Source organism: Callorhinchus milii, unplaced genomic scaffold (assembly GCF_018977255.1).
Source record: "Callorhinchus milii isolate IMCB2004 unplaced genomic scaffold, IMCB_Cmil_1.0 Scaffold65, whole genome shotgun sequence".
Taxonomy (NCBI): Eukaryota; Metazoa; Chordata; class Chondrichthyes; order Chimaeriformes; family Callorhinchidae; genus Callorhinchus; species Callorhinchus milii.
In genome coordinates, this window is record NW_024704806.1 from 52,430 (window position 1) to 74,287 (window position 21,858).

The window sequence follows — 21,858 nt, forward strand, 5'->3', positions numbered from 1 at the left end:
TGTGGAAACCAGGAAATAATAATAGTAATAATAATCCTTTCATTTTTTATATAGCACCTTATGTCATTGAGACGCCTCAAAGTGCTTCACAGGATATAATGTAAAGTGCAGTGACTGTGCATTCTGTGAGCAAACCATAAATACTATTTATCTTAGAGCTTTGAGATGTCCTCCCGACGTGAAAGGCGCTCTATAAATGTAATTTTGTTGTTGTTCTTAAACTTTTGACGACTCAATAAGGGCAGAAGCGGTAACTTCCCGGCAGCAGAAGGGTTAAAGACCAAAGGGTTAACTTTGCGCTCCGAGACCCGTCTCCCACGCGGAGGCAACACCTTTAGCTGCACAAGTACCTTTTCTTTCTCTCATATTTACAAGTGCAAAGAATTCCTCAACGCATCCCACCGCATTCCTTGCTGTAAACTAAACAAAGGCAACATGTTGAGCGGTTGCTGGCTGCTGCTGGGGGAGGAATGAACAAATGCTTGAGCTGCAGCTCTCAGTGGCTCACTGCCCTCCCACTTCATTCTTTCTGTTGTTCTTTATTGTTCTTAATTTATTACTTATTATTACTTTGGGAGGAAGTATTTCCTATTCATCATGAGGGAGCAGCTGATGAAACAGAAGGATGAAAATTGATATGATCATTATTGTCAAATTAGTGCTGAACTCAGGTTAGGATTGCTTTGAGCTCACAATCATTAGAAGATGAGTTGAGATGTGCCCAAGACATGTTTTAGATGGGTCAGTTACATGATGACATTAATTTCTTTTTGGCTGGATTTGAGCACACTCCTGTATTTAGTCACTTTATTTAGCCATTTTTTTTTCCATCTTTCCTTCTTTGCTCTTATTCTTCACTTATTCTTACTTATTTCCCTTGTTCCCAGTCATGGAGTCCTGTAGCTCAGTGGTTAGAGCACTCGCCTCACAAGCAAGAGGACCTGGGTTCGATTCTCGGGCAGAGCGAAACGTTGGGCAAGTTTCCTTACTCCACAACTCTGTTCACCTAGCAGTAAGTAGGAACCTGGTTGTTAGGTGATTGGTGGATAGCTTTTCCAGGTAATAATCCTTCATAAAATAAATTTAAAATAATCATTTGGTCACTCAATATACGATTGTTTGTCGGGCACTACTGTGTGCAATTGGCTGCCAAGTTTTACCCACAAAATATACAGTCGCTACACTTTGCAGTATATTCTGTGAAGCACTTTGAGACGTCTCAAAGATGTGATAATATCAAATGCAAGGATTATTATTATTATTATGGGCAGGGTACAGTTGTGTGCGGTGTCTGTGCTCACAGTTTATATGATACTGGGGAAGGTGATGTGTGAAATGAGCATGTTGAGGATCAGAGCCAAGCTGTTGCTGATATCAGTGTGTATCCTGTGGAAGGGAGGGCAGTGTTCACAGATTTACAGCTCCACACACGCCCTCAATGCTCCATTCACACTCTCACAAACTATAATCTTTTGTAAAAAAAATGTAAACTTGTCCTAGCAACCATGCTTTAATGTGCGTGTACTTTGATCAGGCCAGCTGTGCGTTCCTCAGTCACTGGGTAATCCCACCACTACAAAGCCAAGACCATTCAGGCAGTTACATTTCACTTAAGCTTAATAAGTACATGTGGTTTAGGCGCTGTAGTGAAACTGAGGCATTGCAGTCACGAATGTGAGCGTTGCAGAAGGTCAGTCCTGCAAATAATAATAATAATAATCCCCTCATTTGACACAGCGCCTTATCACTTCTTCGAGATGTCTCAAAACGCTTCACAGAATATACTGTAAAATGAATTGACTAACACGGCAGCGAATTGCGCACAGCAGTGTCCCACAAACAGTCGTCGATTGAAGTGACCAAATTATTTACAAATCAGAATTGTAAACGACTCTTTGCCTCCTGCACTCCCCTCATTGCAGTTCCCATGTTCAGTTGGGATGGATGTTTGACATGAGAGCTTCTGGTCAGGGAAGCAAACATCAGTCGGTGCTCGTGCTGCTAACCACAATAAGATGACAGACAGCTAACCAGATGCCAACACTACCTGGCCAGTCTCACCTACAAGCCAGAGGAGGACAGCTGGCATCCTTGGATCAGCACCTCAGCACAAATCTATTCTTGGGAGCAAAAAACAAGTGTATTTGGGTCGGGAGGAGACTATCTGTCTGCTGCACACTCCATTGAATCGAGTTACTTGGGTTGCTATTATCTGTGTGATGCAGATGCTTCCTGCAGCACTGGAGACGAGCGCGGTGTTTGTTTACATTGCTATACGTGCACAGCACTTACGAAGATACACAAACCTACTGTAGCGGGCCACTCGACCCATCGTATTCATGTTCTTGGTTGCTGCTCCAATGAAGCCATCTATTCCAATCCCTGGTTCCTGTTCTATCTCTACCATCTAATGCTCTCCCTCTGATTGTGCTGATCTTATTCCCTCTTTAAACCCCCTATCAACTGCACTCCCAACAACCAACCCTGGCAATTAATTCCATGTTCTAATAACCTGGAGACTTGTAGCTTAGTGGTTAGAGCGCCCGTCACACAAGCGAGAGGAGCTGGGTTCGATTCCCCAGCAGGGCGAAACCTCAGGCACGTTTCCTTACCTCACATGCCTCTGTTTACCTAGCAGGCGTTATACAAATGCAAGGGTTATTATATTTATTATCAGTAAGTGACACAGGGAGGGTTTCAAAGCCTCTGGTCCCAGCCAGACCCCTCAATCCTTTCAGACTGAGGAGCATACAGCTGAACACCGCTGCACCAATATTCAATTGAACTCCGCAGCACCACTAATGAAAGCCACGTGAAGTTGAGTTTGCTAAACATTATAGGACTATAAATCTGGAACAGTCCCACCAGGTCTACCAGCTGAGCCCAGTTTCCAATAAATCTCCATTCATTGCCCGTCCTCCCTCCCTCCTGCTCTCCCGCCCGCCAACAGCCAATATGTGTGGAACAGAGGCTGAGTGATTTGCTATTGCAGGTCAGCGCTCCTACTCCAGCTCCTTAATCATTTCAACACTGCACTTGTATTTCTTGTGCTAAAGGAAAATCAAAATAAAAATAGGTTTTGTTTTCCTTTCCCCGCAGGGAATATGCTGAGCAAACAAGATAGTCACTGGCCACAGCTCAGGGGTCAGATTTTGTGGCTGCTACAGAACAATACATAAAGAGACAATTTTAATAATAATCCTTTCATTTGATATGGCGCCTTATCAGGTCTTCAAGTCTCAAAAGCTCTTCACACAATATATTGTAAACTGAATTGACTATTTTTGTGGGCAAAATGCAGCAGCCAATTCCACACAGCTGTGTCCTACAAACAGTCATGGATTGAGTGACCAAATTATTATTTGATTATAATAATAATAAATTATTATTTTTGAGTGATTATTACCCCGGAAAAGCGATCTGCCAATTGACTAACAACCGGGTTCCTACTTACTCCTAGGTAAACAAGTGTGGAGTAATCGAGCGCGCTCACCACTGAGTTATAAGAACTCACTTCCCACCAAGCTAGGGGAATTCTCTTCCTTCTGAGCAAAACCAGGCAGAGAGCGAGCCTGGGAACGCTCTTGTAGCTTTGAGCAATGTGTGGGATCATTTCCTCTTTGAAGAGCAGTTGAGATGGAATGTAAGTTTGTTCTGGACCCAAGGCAATGTAACAGTGCGGGAGTTAATGGGGATTTGATTGCTGAGGTAGAGGTGCCCCTGCAATAATATACTGTATTTCACCAACCAGCTAGGAAACATCTGCTCGCACCAATTGTCACTGTGGTGCTGAAATCTGCCCATGTTCCCTGGCTGGTTGCCTGTTGACAGCAATTTGACTCACAGCAAATGGCCCTGCTGGGTTGTGAGAGGCACCCAGCGATTTCCAGGGGAGGAGGACAACCTCAGATGTGTGATACAGCTCGACAGACCCCCCCCCCCCCCCCCCCACAGCTCGTGTTTGTACAGTGGGTGGTGTTTACTGCAGCACAGCTCCAAGGTCCTTGTGTTATTGAGGGAGCAGTTGTATTGCGAGGCAGGGGACTAGGCGAGCGGCTGTCCCAATGCACCGGTGCTCATAAGATTAACTTGCATTTACACAGCACCTTTGACGCCAAATAAATAGACACGGTTATAAGAGCCAGTGACGCAGCACAGAAACTGGCGGTCAGTGCAAGGTTTAAGCCCACATGTCCTGCTTTACCAGTATGGGCCTCTAGAGGGGACTGGTTAGGTCTGGTGCTGCTGCGTCTCAGCAGCTCGTGTCTGGGACTTGGCCAATCTAATGCTTTCTTCACATGGACAACTAATGTCCACATAAAAGTTAGCAAAAAAAAAAGGGGTGCAGAGGACGAGAACCAACAGGGCAGCCAGTAATGGCTTGCTCACACACACACACACCCCAACTGGCTAAAAGCACAGACATTTTAAATATCAATCCACGACTGTTTGTGGGGACGCTGCTGTGCGCAATTGGCTGCCGCGTTTCGCCCACAAAAATACAGTCAATTCACTTTGCAGTGTATTCTGTGAAGCGCTTTGAGACGTTTCAAGGACGTGATAAGGCGCTGTATAAAATGCCAGGATTATTATTATTATTAAATTTGAACACCAGGAAAGTGGAGGCAAGTCTCGGCTGGATGGAAGGTGTGTGTGGAATGGACGAGGACAGGACCAGACTTGGTAGTAATTAATAGAATAGTCCGCGAGCTCTCGCTGTCTAGGCTCTGACATGAAGTAAAGGGAAATGGGGGGTGGGGGGCTGTGACAAATACCAGTATGTGGAACAATTTGGCTATTTACAACAACAACTTACATTTACACAGCGCAGCTCACTCATCAGGGTAGCGACCCAGAGCTCCTGATAGTGGCAGAGCAAGATGCCAAGCTAGGGGGAGGGGGAGGTGACCACAGGCACAGTCGAAGAGGAAGGTCTTCAGGCGCGACTTGAAGATGGGGAAGGAAGGAGCAAGATGGAGGGATAGAGGTAGAGTTCCAGAGTTTCGGGGCATAGTGGCTGAAAGCACGACCACCGGTGGTGGAAGAGAGGGCACAAGGGACATGCAGGAGGCTGGAGCCAGTTATTATTTACAGTAAATGTGGAGGAAGATTGGCTGATCAGACGCTGGGGAAGCGCTGTTAGCATCTCTCTGAGTATCAGACTGGATGTGTTCAGTGTACCGCAGGCTGGGTGGTCTGTGAGAGAAAGGGTGTTGCACAGCAAACCTGTGGGACCACAGTTACAATAATCTTTTCACCATCTTCAGATTTGAATCTCCTCAACTCCTCAATCCCCTTGTGGAGTCTTGTAGCTTAGTGGTTCAAGCACTCGCCTCGCAAGCCAAAAGACATGGGTTTGCTTCCTGGGCAGGGCGAAACGTTGGGCAAGTTTCATTACTTACTCCCCACTCCTGTTTACCTGGCAGTAAGTAGGGACCTGGTTGTTAGTTGATTGGCGGATCGCTTTACTGGAGCTAATAATTTAGTCACTCAATCCACGACTGTTTGTGGGACACTGCTGTGAAAAATTGGCCGCCGTGTTTCACCCACAAAATACACAGTCAATTCACTTAATAGTATAGTCTGTGAACCGCTTTGAAACGTCTCGAAGACGTGATAATTCACTATATCAAATGCAAGGATTATCATTATTATAAAAAGTGTTTAACTTTGTGTAAAACACTCCTCATATCTCATCCAAACAGCCCACAGAAAACTAGTCACATCTGGGAGAGATTGAGTGCTGGGATCTGCCTGGGCTGGAGTTTAATGTTACGGAAACCGCAAAGAGGATAAAGACCTTGAAGTGCACAGATACTGCAGGAAGTGGGACAATCCACACACACTGCAGATTAGACCTCGGCCTTTTTGAGGCTGTGCTAAAGGCAATCAGCCATCCCTTTGTGGCTGTGGAAGAGCAGAGAAGCCAATCCATCAAACCTCTGACAGACAGACACAGACAGAGAGCTGGAATCCTCACTGTAATAGACTTCATGGTGAGGCGGGAGGAAGGGCAGGCAAGTACTGAGGTGGATAGACATTTGTTAGGTGAAGAGTATCAAGGGATATGGGGCAAGGGTGGGTAATTGTAGTCAAGGTACAGATCAGGTATGATCTTCTAGAATGGCGGAACAGGTTGGAGGGGCTGAATGGCTTCCTCCTGTTACTATGTAATGACCCCCCTCCCCCTTCGAACCACCTGCAGAGGGACTGAGGAAATCAGTCCTTATTTGCCTGTAGAGTAGAGAGGGCCTCTCAGTTTTATTGGAGGCTGTTTTCTCTTTATGTCTTAACCTCAGAGACAGTGTTGCTGTTTCCCAGTCTACTGAGCAACTCTATTGCCTGCCACTGATGTGGCACTAAAATGGAGCTGATTTCATTACCCCACACAACAGGGGCTTGTGTTGTAAATGCAGACTGGCTGCATCTTTGTGAATGGAAGGAATCACTGGGGCACTTGTAACCATTGCTTTTTTGCCCAGCTGGGTGTCTGACACATGCGGAAACCCATCACCGTGCTTTGGGAGTCTCCAAACCAAGCTGAGATTTCCATGCATCCCACCTACACATGGAAATCTCAGTGATAGATTGTTGGAATGGAAGTTGGGTTCCTACTTGGTGCTGGTAAACAGAGGCATCTGTGTGGACTAAGGTAACTTGCCTAAGGTTTTGTCCTGTCTGGGAATTGAACCCAGGTCCTCTCACTTGCAAGGCAAATTTTCTAACCACTGAGCTACAGTACTCCAGGAATGAGCAGCCTAATGCGTTAGTTTCACCACTTCCCTTCACCCTGACCTTTGATCTATTTTTAATGACAAGTTGATCTTCCAGCCAAGAATCCACAGCAATAACTTTGGAAAAAAGAGTCCAAATATTTAACTTGTAAGATCCCCACAACGTCACAGTGCACGGACAGGATATTGGTCCCATCGAGTCTGTGCTGATGTTGTTTATTCTGCATCTAATCCACGCTGTATGTAGTTGGCTGGGAATGATGGATAGACAGTGTGGAGGGAGGTTTACTCTTTGTCTAACTCATGCTGTAGCTGACCTGGGAGTGCCGGGTGTCTTAAGAAAGAGTGAGTTCTATTTCTATCTCTGCCTATTTGTGTATTTTCCGCTTTTCGCCCACAAAATATACAGTCCCTCCACTTTACAGTATATTCTGTGAAGCGCTTTGAGACCTCTCAACTACATGATAAGGTGCTATATCAAATGCAGAGATTATTATTATTTTCAAACAATCTGCTTGTTTCTGTTCTGTCTTTGTTTCCTTGGCTGTTTCTGTCTGATGTTCTCTCTCTCTTTCTTTCTCTATCTTTAGAAAGACTATGCCCTTTGAGCCAGACCCAGGGCTGTGGGTTTAGGGTGCGGGAGGTTGCATAGTGGAGACTTGTTGCGATGAAATGGCAGCTCTCTCTCTCCTTGTTTGATTTCTTCACATCAAAGCCTTTTATCACGGACATGAATCTCCCCTTGAGGAAAACATTGAACGCAGAGCAAAATGCGATAACTCCCACAGCTAAAGGAAAGATCTGCCTTTGTTCCTACAGCAGGCGTGATCTAATCAGTCTCTCTAGCCTTGGTACACGTCCCACTGGAACCTCAGAAGCAGTTGTTCCAACGGAAACATGATTTTACAGAAGGAAAATCCCATTTTGCTCCCAGCTTTGCTCAGAGGGTGGGGTGTGAGCTACCTGGGGGTGGGGTGGGAAAGTTGGGGTGAGTGGAGCGGTTTGGACCATTTACTGTGAGTGGCACTTGTGTTCCTCCCCGTTGTCGTGTCAGACACTCTGTGCTCCCCGCTCGAAGGCGGAATGACTTCCTGCTATTCGGGTTTGAATCTTTGACCGGACAGGATGTGAATTGCCAGGAAAACAACTTAAACAAAGACCAGAAGAAAGCAGAACAGTGAACCCGGATACGTCTCTGTGTCCAGTCCCCACAAGGAGTCTGAGGGAATCATAAGGGATTTTTAAAACCATGTATTCACTCAAATCCATGATTGTTTGTGGGACACTGCTGCCACGTTTCGCCCACAAAATACAGTTACGTTTGTGACCGCTGTTATTCCTGAGATAAGGACACTGTGCATTCAGCTTGGGCTGAGCAGACACCAGCATTGATAATGTGACTGTAAATTTATGGGACTCGTGTATCTTATTTACACACCCCATGAACTCAAACTGATCCAGGGTCCGTGCCCAACATTTGCATGCATTCTTTCCATATTATAGACTCTGGCTGAATTTATTCTAATAAAAAAAACATTGTCCCAACAGCTCCATTTATTGCCAAACAAACAGAGGGAAAACCTGGCCCGAAAGGTTCAGTCTTAAAGGGCCAGTCACGTAGGGTGAGGATTGCCGGCTGGGCGACTGAGCGAATCACAAGGGATTTACAGGATAACGATCCTTGCATTTGATATAACGTCCCTAACATCAACAAGTCACGTCATAACCTCACGGGGAATTGCTATCAAGTTGAATGACTATTTGCAGGTGAACACGGCAGCCAATTTGCATACATTAATATCCCAGAAATGTTTCGCCCACAAAATATACAGTCACTACACTTTACAGTGTATCCTGTGAAGCACTTTGAGTTGTCTCAAAGACATCATAAGGCGCTGTGTCAAAAGTAAAGATTATGATATTTTTAGACTTTGACAGAATTCACTGTCTGGGGCTTCTCTCTACAGGTGGTTCCTCTTCTCAGCACAACCACAGCCAACCTTCCTGGGGCTCGATCACCAGTGTCCGGCCTTCACCAAGACCAGCATTCAGGCAGTTGCTGGAACTATAAGCAACAGCTCACTGGTGATCCCTTCAAGCTCTGTCCCCTGTCAGAAGGTACCAGAAACTCCAAAATCCCACCAAGTATTAGCCTTGCAGTCTCTAAGCTTGGCTCAGTTGGAAGCTCTCGTCTCGAGGTCAGAAGGCTGTGGGCTCAAGCCCCACATTGGGACTTTGACAGCTTAGGCTGATGCTCCTGTGCAGCACTGGGGCAGAGGTAGATTGTCCTTTGGATTGTCGATTAAAAACGAACTCCCGCCTGCTTGCTCAGGTGCACGTTAAAGATCCCATGAAACTAAATGAAAAGAGGTGTCCTGGCCAGCAATCCTCAGGTATGTTGATCATTTATAGCTGTTTGTGGGACATTGCTGTGTTCAAACCTGCAAATTTTACAACCACTACTCTTGACGGTAATTCTCTGTGAAGCACTTTGAGACATGTTGGCGTTATAGTCATTCATCAAATGACAGGATATTGTTTTTATTGTGTTCCCTGCTGCTTAAGGAAGTCCTTCTGGCTGGGCCTGCGTGAGAGAGCAGCTTTGGTTCTGCGAACGTATGAATCATCTAAACTCTTAATGACAAAGTTAGGCAAGTTTCCTTATTCCACACTCCTCTATCTACTCAGCCTTAAGTAGGAACTCAGATGTTAGTCGCTTTCCGGTGGTAATAATCCCTTCAAAAAAATATATAATAATTTGGTCGCTCACTCCATGACTGTTTGGGACGCTGCTGTGCGCAATTGGCTGCCATCGTTTCACCCAACAAATATGCAGTCAATTCACTTTAAGTATGTCCTGTGAAGAGCTTTGAGACGTCTCGAAGACGTGATAAGGCGCTGTATCAAATGCAAGGATTATTATTATTATCATTAAGTTGTGGATGCAGCAACCCTCTCTCACTCACCAGCCTCCTGTGTCTCCTGCTATTGACTGACTCCAAACCCTTTGCTGGTGCAAAATCAGCTCCTTATTAAAGTGTGTTCATGGCTTGTGTGATTGGCAGCTCATTTAGTGTTACAGATCTTGGCAGGAGTTGTACCTTCAGACACTCGGAGGATTGTTTTCTGCATCGTGCCCTGGGGGTGCCTGCTCATAACACAAGCCGCACATTCCTGCCGTCAGACAAACTGAGACAGACAGCAGGTAACTTTAAATGGCACGTCCATCCATCACCATTCATTCCTCACAGACTTTCATGTCCTTCTGTGCTCTCTTGTCTTGCACAAGAATCATGGTTCGTTCTGTGTCACGTTTAACACACACACAACCGGTCACTCAACCCACGACTGTTTGTGGGACACCGCTGTGCGCAATTGGCTGTCGTGTCCCACCCACAAAATATACAGTCAACTATAAAGTGTTACAGTACATCCTGTGAAGCGCTTTGAGACGTCTCAAAGACGTGATAAGGCGCTATATTAAATGCAAGGTTTATTATTATTATTAACACAAGATGAGGAGGAATTGTGATCAGGTAATGAGTAGCCAGGAGTTTGATGATCAACGGCATCTGGACCAATTAAGCAGAGGGCCTGAAAATACCAGATGGAGTTTAATAGATTTAGGAAAAGGAAATAGTAACCACATGTATATAGCGGAAGGGTGGCCTTTAGTGGAGGTAGATAAGCAAAAGCATTTTGGTTCTGAGTACTGATCATTCCCTTACTACATACAACTAATTAATGTACAGCAGTCAATAGGAAAGGCAAATATCAGAGCACTTCAGTAATCAAAACAAGTTGTACTAACAAGTTGTTTCTTAATCCATGTGCAATTACTGACATTCTAAACCTTAATACTTGAGCGATGCCCAAACCTTTAAACCGTTGCATCTTATCAAGAAATTCCATAAAGAAATGAGTATAAATTATAGTAACATCGTATAGAAAGATCAATGTCGAGGCAGATTCTGAAACACGGAGCAGTGCTCACCACCATATTTCAGAAAGGATGTAGAGGTATTGGAAAGGGTTCAACAAGGATAATTTAGACCTTAAAGGACTAAGTTATGAGGGAATACTCAAGTGTCTGGCTTCTGTGTGTGTCAGCCTGGCTCAATCAGTAGCACTCTCACCTCTGATTCAGAAAGTTGTGAACAAAAATCTTGTCACCAATACATCCAGTGTTTGCTTCCGAATTCTCTCTCAATCCCTCCATCTTGCCCCCTCCCTCTCTTTTAGATCACGACTCAAGATCTTCCGCTTCGACCGTGCTTACGGTCACCTCCCTCCCTCCCTCCCTCCCCCGGCTCCGTGTCAGGCTCCGCAACTGTTAAGCGCTCCGGGATACTGCCCCCTGTGAAGGGCACGGGTGTAAATGCAAGTTGTTGTTGAATGTATTGAATGTATTCAACATCAGGATCTCATACTGTTCTGTGTATACGCATATACGAATAGACCTATATCAATTACAGCAGCTACATGGTGTAAACATGGTGTAAACACATTGAACCCTTTGGAACTCCATTTCATTTCCCCTCACTTTGCTCCCTCCCTCACCTGCTTCAAGGTCCGTCTCAAGACCCTCCTCTTCCACCGCATTTCGGCCACCCTCCTACCCCTGCCCTCCACCCCTCCTGATCCCAAACCCCAGCTCGGGTCCAAACCCCTGACTGTCCAGCACCTTGGGATGTCCTCCCGACATGAAAGGTGCTGTGTAAGTGTCATTTGTTGTTGAACCGCAGGAGCCTGTGACGTAGAGTGTGACAGCACCACGACTGAGAACGCAACAATGTGCCTCGGATTCCCGCCCACGCTTTGTGCTACAGTCACTCCCGTTTCAAAAAAGCTAAGGGATGTTTCTATAGGAATGTAACACACGCAGGTCTGGACAGTTAGAATAACAGAGCCCCAGGACAGAGTCGCTTTGATCTCAGCACTTTCATCAATCCGTCTGTTTATGTCAGAAGTGAAGGAGTTTTTTTTACCATTCACCTTGCCCGGCTCTCGGACAGTCACACTCCTGACCACCTGACACGCACTGAAGTGAGCAGCTCAGGCAATATATAGGACAACGCAGGACCCATATGTATATTGGTCTATGGTAATATACTAGACCAATATATATGGGTCCTGAAGATGAGTCCCCATCACATTGTAGAGTCCTGTAGCTCAGTGGTTAGAGCACTCGCCTCGCAAGCGAGAGGACCCGGGTTCGATTCCCGGGCGGGGCAAAATGCTGGGCAAGTTTCCTTACTCCGCACACACGCCTGTTTACGAGCAGTAAGTAGGAATCCGGTTGTTAGTCGATTGGTGGTTCGCTTTCTGGGCGTAATAATTCCTTAAAAATAATAATTTGGTAACGACTGTTTGTGGGACACCAGTGTGCTGCGTGGACTGGGTTGTTGGCTGCTGAGTTTTGCTCACAAAATACGCAGTCAATTCACTTTACAGTATATTCTGTGAAGAGCTTTGAATCGTCTCGAAGATGTGATAAGGCGCTATATCAGGTGCGGGGATTATTGTTATTATTCAGATACTTTCAATCCTTAACCGGTTCCAGGATATTCATTGCTCCCTGGGATGCTTTAATGGCCTCGGTGGCAAAGCTGGGAGACATCAGTTCCCCTTTAAAGTCCAGGCACTGTCCTCCCTGTGCTTTGTGTTCTTCTAAATGCTGTAATTTTCTGTCTAGCACTGGAGGCGATCGCAATGAATGAAACATTACCCTGCCTTCAAAGGCAATGGCAGTTCGCTATTCACATGCAAGCTCTTCGTGCCTGGGTCTGGCTGTGCTGTGTGCCCAGAGTGTGTGTGTGTGTGTGTGTGATCACTGTGGAAGGTCGGAATTATTCTCTCAATAGATGCAGTCTCCCTGACGTCCTTGGGCAGAGTTTGATTATTTAGGTATGTGCGCGTTTGATTTGATCTTCTCTTTGTTAATTCGACACCCAAGGCTAGTAACCAATCTTGCCACAATATGGTTCCTGTCTGTCTGTCTGTCTGTCGGGGATCAGTCGGAGAAGGCGGGGAGCAAAACGAGGGGTCTTTTAACCCTTTGTGCACTTGATTCTGTTTACAGAAGGTTTACAGCTCAGAAGGCCATTCAGCCCACCGTGTCTGCTCTGATCACCATGATCAGCTCCCCCGCCCCTCCCGAGCTCGGTTACCCCATTCCCTGTTCTCTCCCCATCGTGTTTGTGCTGGTGCTTGCTTGCCCACTGGAGCTCCTCAATCTGTATCCTCCTGACTCCCTGATCAGTGCAAATTGTCATAAAAGTGCTTCACAGGATTGACTGCAAAGTGTAGTGACTGCATTTTTCTAGGCGAACACAGCAGCCAATTTGCACACAGCAACGTCCCACAAACAGTTAGTGATATAGTGAATGACCAATATTCACTAGATCTGCTGGCTACAGTTGAAATTTGTCTCATTAGCCTTTGATGGCGCATGGAGGGGAGGAGGCCGAGCTGGAGCTAAAGATGACTTCCTGTCCGTTCAGTAGTGTTAGAATTGGACTTTCTGTTTTCAGGTTCTTGCTTTGATATCGAACCACGGAACTCCAAAGTCCACAGCATCTACAAATCAACTGTGTGATCACCAGGCCAGTCTCAGCTCCCATTGCACGTGGAACCCTCTTTTGATCATTTCCTGGAGAGAGTTTGGGTTAAATAGGTCGAAATTCTGCCTCCTGGAGCTTGTCTGATCATCACACGTGAGTCAGCAATTACCTTTCGCGGTGGGAGCTCTTTTTCCTGCGCTTTATCACGTTCAGTCACACGTACACCAACATACACTCACACATGCACCAACATACACACCAACATACACACACACACATAGCCTTTGGGTTAAGATTGTGAATTTAGGAGGTTTCCACATGGCTGCAGTATGCTAAATTGTAAGGTCTCACACAGCTGAGATTGGTGGAATCTAGGGCTTGAGAATGCGCTTGCCGTATCATTTGACTTTGAAAACATCTAAATGTGAAAATGTGAGGGTTTTTTGTTTTGCAAATAATGTGATTTCAGAGTGTGGCCAAACCGGCAAACAGACTGGGATGCGTTTGGTCACGCACTGTCCTGGCCTCTCTCTGGAGTTGACCGAAGCAGAAATGTGCTCTGAAAGCCTCTTGGCGTGTCCAGGGCTCTCGCTGGGCCATTGTGTCTGGACAAAAGGCTTCACTCGGAGACGTCAAGGTTATTAAATTGGAAATAAAGCAGAGTTGGGAGCCACTGACGGGCCAGCCAGCCATCCATCCCCGAGCTCTACATCACATCAGGTACCGGGGGGGGGGATACATAGATCAGGTGACTATACTTCTCTTTCTGTTAAAATACACTAAGTGTGAGCACAAAGCACATTTAGCAAAACAATCACCAGATTACAGTGTGAGACTGACTGAATCCAGGATAAACAGTGTGTGTGTGTGCGTGTGAGACTGACTGTGAAATAGCTCAATCATCCCCACCTCAACCTGCCTTTTACCGTCCTCCCTAATGACCTTATTACTGCTCAATATGGTATCGGCTTAGCTCAATTGGTAATACTCGTCTCTGGGTTAGAAGGTTGTGGGTCCAAATCCAACATTGGACCTTTCAGCTTTCAGTCGAAGCTGATTCTTTAGTGTATTTCTGGGGCTGTGCTGCATTGTCAGAGGTGCCGTAATGAGACATTAAACAGAGGTTTCCACCCAACTACCTGTGTTTTGTGGATGGTAAAGATCCCATGATACTGATTGAAAAGAGAAGGGAGTTTCTCCCTCCTAGTTTCTTGGCCAACATTCTCCTGAATAAAATTAGTCATTCACTTCACGGCTGTTTGTGGGAGTTTGCTGTGTGCAAAATGGCTGCTGCATTTGCCTACAAATGTAGTTACTACGCATGACAGTGATTCCCTGTGAAGTGGTCTGATGTTAGAGGCATGATATTAAATGCAAGGATTATTATACTTCATGTTACAAGATGGCTGTTTCAGGGCAGGGATAAAGCATAAAGAGAACTGTGTGTATGTGCTAGTCAGCGACACAAGGTGCTTTATTAAAGGTGTTATTGAAGCCGGCACCACTTTTGGGTAAACAGTGGCTTCAGTTCTCTGCACTCTCCACATTGCACTAAATCCTCCCTCGAGCCTCCACTTACTCAAACTCACCCTGAACCAGACTTTGGTTCTGTCAGTGACATCCCTGTCCTGCCCTGGAGTTAAGTCTCACACACACACGCACACACAGTGACAGGGCTGTCTATCACTGGGGTCAGTCAGTCTCACACACTCACGCACACACAGTGATGGCTGTTTATCCTGAAGCCATTCAGTCACACATACACACACTGTGCTATCATGGGAAAAGTACAGGGAATACCAGGCTTTGTGTGCACTACAGGGAATGGCCCATACATGTACTCTTTATCTAACCCATGTTGTCGCTGACCTGGGCGTGTGGACGCAGTGTAGAGGGAACTTTACTCTGCTTCTAACCCGTGCTGGAGCTGAACAGGGAATGCTAGATGGATGGTGACATGGGATGTCCCGAAGGGGAAAGCGTTTTGTTCCCAGCACGATCGTTCTGATGAGCACAAAAATCACCACACCAAAAAGAAACCTTCAAGTTAAAACCTCTTCTGTTAAGACGCTGGGCAAGTCAGGACAAGAGGAGAATGGGAGAGAGATCAGACATCAGCACAGCTACAGGGGATTAAAGCAGCACTTGAAACTATCTGTGGCTTTAATTGGTTGTTTCAAAGCAGCATCAGGCAAAACTTAAAGATATTGTCAAGAGCTTCACAAAGATCCCTCATTCTGTCAACTTTACTCTGCACAACCCCCCCCCACCCCACCCACACACAAACTTAGCATAACCATCGTGGCCTCACAAAGGAGAAACAGGCAGGAAAGCAGTTTTGTCTCCCACAACTGGGATGGATTTTGGGGACAGACCCGCTGTGTGACATCTCTGCTATGCTTCACGTTAATATCTAAGCTGATTAGGGCAGGCGCTGGGACTCGGCAGTTTCTGCCTGTCAGTTCTCAATGGTACTCGAAGCTGCTCCAATTTACACATTAAAAAAGGCGACACTTGATGCCCGGGGCTGGATCATAATGAGTTCGCCTCAAAGAGAGCGAGAGAGAAACCTCATCTATAATGATCTCTTTAATCAAAGCTCTTTGTACAGTTTCCTTTTTTTATTTTGCCAACAAAAATGACCTCTTACCTCCCCACGCCCACACACCTCACCAAGAAGCGCCTGGGGTTGGGGTGGGGTGGGGCGGTTCTGCTGTTAGGTGGTTGCTTACTATAATAATAATAATCCTTGCATTTGATATAATGCCTTATCACGTATTTTGACGTTTCAAAGCGCTTCACAGAATACATTGAAAAGAGAAGCGACTTTCACCCCAGTTCCTGTTCGAAATCTATGGCGGTTGATGTTCATTGCACCCATGCAATGCATTGGAGGGAAAATAAATTCAAAACCTGGGGGGAAAATATCTCTTTGATAGCCCTGGTGAATAATAATAAAGCGCTTCACAGGATAAACTGTAAAGATATTTTGTGGGCGAAACGTAACAGCCAGTTGCGCACAGCAGTGGTCCCACAAACAGCTGTGGATTGAGTAACCATTTTTTTTTGTGTTTGTTGTTGGGACGCAACACATCCAGCACCTTCCTCGCTGGTCGTGCGCGGAGAGTGTGGTGCGGAAATAAAAGTCAGACACAAGGTTACAAAAAAAAACAAAAATATATATTTGCATTTGAACTATCGTAAACATATACAAAAAAAATTGATAATCTATCATTTTGGCTTACCATAAATTAATAATCTACAATCATTGAGTGGAAGAAGAGAAGGGATTACAGACATGGTAACTCACTGTCACAGGCAGAGCAACGATGGGTGAAGGGGAACACGAGGCCCATGGATAGTCCATCCTGAATGCTCACAGACCCAAAGGAACTCTCAAGAGAACCATTATCACCCTTTGTTGATGAGCAGTTTCATGGGTTAGTTGACTGCCCAGTGTACGGGCCAGGAGGTCACTGGTTTGATCTGTGATCTTAACAGATCTCAGGCAGAGCAACGGTTGGGGCTACAATTGGTCTCAGCAGCCCTTGTGCTCGGAAGGTTAGGAGGCCATTATAATTCACCAAGTCTGTGGCTCTCTGGCTCAGCACAGATCTCTCACACAGAATCCACGTTACGTGCAAAGGCACTCGAAGGGTTAAGGAAAAAGTTATACGCACTCGATTGTGCGCTTTGTATTTAAAAGGAAGTGCCTCTTTAAAAACTAAAAATGGGAGGCTTTATACGTGGAGGATTTAAAGGCACGGTGTGGTGTGTGCATGATTGACAGTGAGGCCGGCAAGGTTGGGGGCGAGGGGGAGGTCCAGTCTGCCCGCGAAACCCATTCCGACCTCCCCCCATCACCCCCCCATCACCTCCTCACATTCCCCTTCAGTACGTGGTCAGAAGTCAACCCCTTCTTCCCTTCCCCTTCCCCTACCCAACCCCGTGACAACACATATATATATGAAGCAAATTAACTTGACTAACAGTCTCCAAAAAGAAATACACCTAAGACCCAATGAGATACATACAGAGAGGGTCAGAGCAACAAGACAAACGCAAAGGACCGTACTTCCTTCAAAGGGAAGTATATTGCACACTCGGATACTTGGGGAGGGATTAGAGCACAGATTAATTAATAGTCCTGATTAATCCTCTACTTTGTGTTACGAGTGATGACCCCAGTGGAGCGGAGTCTGTTATCGCGTGGTATAACGTGGCATATCGCGTGAGCCAACAACAACAACAACAAATTGCATTTGTAAAGCTCCCTCTACACTGTCCATCCAGCTCTGTACTCTGACCTTAAAGCTCATCAACTCCAAACTCAGGAGAGCGCACCCTACTGCCCCTGGGAGAAAATTTACATTTCACCCCGCATCGATGTGCGATGACTGGAGTTTGGGTTGGGTTTGCAGAGGGCAGTGTCTAACACACACACCAACACCAGTCGGTGTGTCGCAAGTGTAGCTTTCTCAAAACACTTTCAAATTAAAAGGATGCAGAGAATCCAAACCTTTAGTAGTCACACGTTATATTATACAACAATATTGTATTGGACTTTATTAAGTATCGTTCAGATCTTTGCTGTTAAACACATTTGAATTTGGAAATAATTAATGTACAGTTGTTAAGTCTTTAATCGTTTTGGCAATATAAAAAAAAGTTTGAACTGAGGGTCGAATTCTTCACCTGTTTAATGCAGGAGAAATCCATCCTTTAATAATAATAATAATCCTTGCATTTAATACAGCGCCTTACCACATCTTCGAGACATCTCAAAGCGCTTCACAGAATATACTGTAAAGTGAATTGACTATATTTTGTGGGTGAAACGTGGCAGCCAATTGCGCACAACAGGGTCCCACAGGCGTGGATTCAGTGACAAAATTATTAATATTATTTTTTCCTCTCGCTTGCGAGGCGAACGGTCTAACCACCAAGATACAGGACATTGAATGAATTTGTTTCAGTAAATGAACGGGTTAAAAAAATATTTTTTAATATAAAAAACAACACTTTGTAGGACAGAATTGTACAAAGCTCTGTTGTGCTGAAACGCAAACACGAGTTATTAAAAGTTTTCTTTGGACTCAATGCATGTTTATACGGAAAAAGTTAACCGAGAGAGAAAACTTGATCTTTTATGTGAGTGAATGAGTGGGTGTCGCCAGGCCCAGTGGATCCGAATAACAACCCCCGGAAAAAGAACACACGTCTTGGGGGTACCGTTAAGGGTCTTTTTTTTTTGCTGGAGGCAATTATAATACTAATCCTTGCATTTGATACGGCGCCTTATCACGTCTTCGAGACGTCTCAAAGCGCTTCACAGGATACACTGTAAAGTGAATTGAATGTATATTTGGTGGGTGAATCGCGGCAGCCGACTGCGCACAGTAGCGTCCCACAGACAGTCAGGGATTGAGTGACCACATTTTTTTTAAGGGATTATTAACCCCAGGAAAAACGATCTGCCAATCGACTAACAACCGGTTTCCTACTAACTCCGAGGTAAACAGGAGCGTGGAGTAAGGAAATTTGCCTAACGTTTCGCCCTGACTAGGAATCAAACCCAGGTCCTCTTGCTTGCGAGGCGAGCGCTCTAATCACTAAGCTACAGCGCTCCCAATAAATTAATTAAGAGAGAAATGCATTTTTAATAATTATCTTTGGGGGGGGGAAAAAAAAGGCGGCTTGAAATTCGCTGTGCGCGCGTTCCGAGGACATTTTACTGAATAAAAAAAAAGGTAGAATAGACTTTAAAAGTTATTTGCTGTCTTAACACTTTTGATATTTTACATCCGGTTGTTTGAAATCGAGATTGAAAGGATTGCGAACGGCAGCACAGACTGAGGGTGCAGAAGTTTGTCTTCCCCTCTGTAGCGCTGAACATCAGCCCCGCACTTCCCTTCCCAGCTACCAGAAACGACTGGCCGACAAGCGCAGGTGGGGAGAAAGGGAGAAACCGTCTCCTCTGGCGGGTGGGTCAGTAACTAGAGGACACAGATTTAAGACAATTGGTACAAGTACCGGAGGGGAGACGAGAATATTTTTTTTTAACCCGGAGAGTTGTTACCGTTTGGACTGCACCGTCTGTCTGAAAGGGAAAGGGAGGTGGAAGCAGATTCGATGATAAGTTTTCAAAAGGGATTCAGATGGATTCTACGAAGAGCGTTTTGAAGCTGATCTGAAGCCGAGTTCACAAGAAGACACTAAAATCGCTTTCTGATCTGCGCTACACCTGCCCTTACAGAGGAAGAATGATCTCTAAACTGTTTCTAACTGTGACAGAATTGTACAACCCCCCCCCCCCCCCCCACGCACACGCACACCTGTGCATCAAGAGTCAAGTTATTAATGGGGGGGCATTAAACCTCTGGGAGCTGTGACGGACTCCTCTGATGGCTGGCTGTGTGCCCGGCTGGAGCTGTTTGTGACGGGTGTTTTACCTGTGGGCTGGGCTGGCTATACATGGGCCGGGTTGTCAAGGTAAGGGTCTGTCTTGCCCATGTGGACCATGACAGTGGGAGCTTTGTAGTGGCAGTGACTGGCCGAGCAGTTGACCCCACTGCAGGGCTTCCCTCGTGTCCTGACGGCCAGCTTCCTGCTGCACAGGCTCTGCCAGGTCTGCAGGGTCTTGGAGCTCCAGACCCAGATACCACTGGTGATGCCAACCACCAGAGACATGAAGATCTTCAGCATGAAGACGGCCACGGTGGGCACTGAGCTGTCCAGGGTGCAGTCCAGTGTCCTCCTCCCGGAGAAGCTCTCGCAGGGTCTCTCTGCGGCCAGGAGCTTCCAAACATTCATGTTCAAACGCTCATAGAAGTAGCAGACGATGACGCAGGTGGCGGGGACGGTGTAGAGGATAGAGAAGACCCCGATCTTCACCATGAGCTTCTCCAGCTTCTCCGTGTTGGTGCCGCCCGTCTTCATGATCCTCCTGATGTGGAAGAGAGCCACAAAGCCGGTGAGGATGAAGGAGGTGCCGATCACCAGGTAGCAGGAGAGTGGGATCAGGACAAAGCCAGTCAGGGCACTGACGTCCATACTGCCCACATAACACAGGCCGGTCAGTTCGTCCCCCGCAACCTTCCTCATGGTGAGGATGATGATTGTCTTCATGGCCGGCACCCCCCAGGCCGCCATGTGGAAGTAACTGCTGTGAGCTTCGATGGCTTCATGCCCCCATTTCTTCCCGGCTGCCAGGAACCATGTCAGGGTGAGGATGACCCACCACAGGGAGCTGGCCATCCCAAAGTAATAGAGGATGAGAAAGACTATGGTGCAACCTGTGCTCTCCAGGCCCTCCTGGATGACGTACAGCTCCCCGTTCTCCCGGTCACAGGCGATGTTCTCCGCCCCGGCCACAGACCTAATGATGAAGGCCACCGAGTAGACATTGTAGCACATGGAGAGGAAGATGATGGGTCTCTCTGGGTATTGGAAACGATGAGGGTCCAATAGGAAGGTCAAGACGGTGAAGGCGGTGGAGATAAAACACAGGGTGGACCACACGGCCATCCAGATGAAAGCAAACTCCTTGTCCTCCTTGGACCAGTAGACGTCCACTCCAGCCGCGCACTTGGGGGCGCAGGTCAGGCTTTTCTCCACGTACTGGAATTTATCGGGATTGGGACATGATCCCAGGGTGCCTTGGTTCCTCCCGTCCCCTGCTCCGGGCGGCCGGGGTCTGGGAGCCACTGGGAGCATCCCCTGCCCCTTCTGTGACTCCACGGTAACGTTCTCTTGAGGGGCTTCCATGCACAGAGCGTTGGGGTCGTTCCGTGTGGGCAGTTTGCTGCAGTCCAGGGACTCGGGCCATCCGAAGTTGAACTGCGCCATGATAGGGGCACAAAGCTGCCTGGCTTGCTCACACATGGGCCTGCAGGCTGGGATGGAGGTAGAGACCTGGTCGGTGCACATGGGGGCATAGAGTGAGCAGAGGAATAGCCTGAGGTGGACGTGACAGCCATATTCCACCAAGGGAGCGAATTCGTGCAGTTTGATGGCTGCTTCTCGCTGGTTCTCGTGGCCCATGTAGTTGGGCATCCTGGTCAGGTTATAGCCGATCCCCAGGCACATGGGGATCTCGATGGGCTCGCACTTGGCTTCCCTGCCTCGCTCGTGGTGGTCGATGGAGCCGATGCCCAGAGCAAAGTGGGAGAGGAGAGCAAACGGGAACAGGCACGTAAATGGCTTCATTTTTCTTGCCCAAATCACAACACAGACACACACACACACACACACACACAGACACACAGACAGACAGACAGACACACACACACACACAGACACACACACAGACAGACAGACACACACACAGATAGACAGACACACACACAGACAGACAGACACACACACACAGACACAACACAGACCACACAGACACACACAACACAGACACACACACACACGGACACAGACACACACACACAGACACACACACACAGACAGACACACACAACACAGACACACACAACACAGACACACACAACACACAGAGAGACACAGACGGAAGACTCTTCTATTCCCCCCCGAGTCCTTTTCACATTCGG

General features: G+C 46.6%; 1 protein-coding gene and 1 non-coding gene across 2 annotated transcripts; one reads left to right on the top strand and one right to left on the bottom strand.

Annotated features, from left to right (window-relative positions):
* The first annotated feature begins 11,895 nt into the window (after positions 1 to 11,895).
* On the top strand, positions 11,896 to 11,969 carry trnaa-cgc. Its single transcript has one exon. It is a non-coding gene; the product is annotated as a tRNA-Ala (tRNA).
* A 7,642-nt stretch (positions 11,970 to 19,611) lies between these two features.
* LOC103180513 (frizzled-9) lies at positions 19,612 to 21,564 on the bottom strand. Its single transcript, XM_007896434.2, has one exon. The coding sequence runs from the start codon at positions 21,503 to 21,505 to the stop codon at positions 19,766 to 19,768; it is 1,740 nt and encodes a 579-aa protein (XP_007894625.1). The 5' UTR covers positions 21,506 to 21,564; the 3' UTR covers positions 19,612 to 19,765.
* Positions 21,565 to 21,858: the final 294 nt, after the last annotated feature.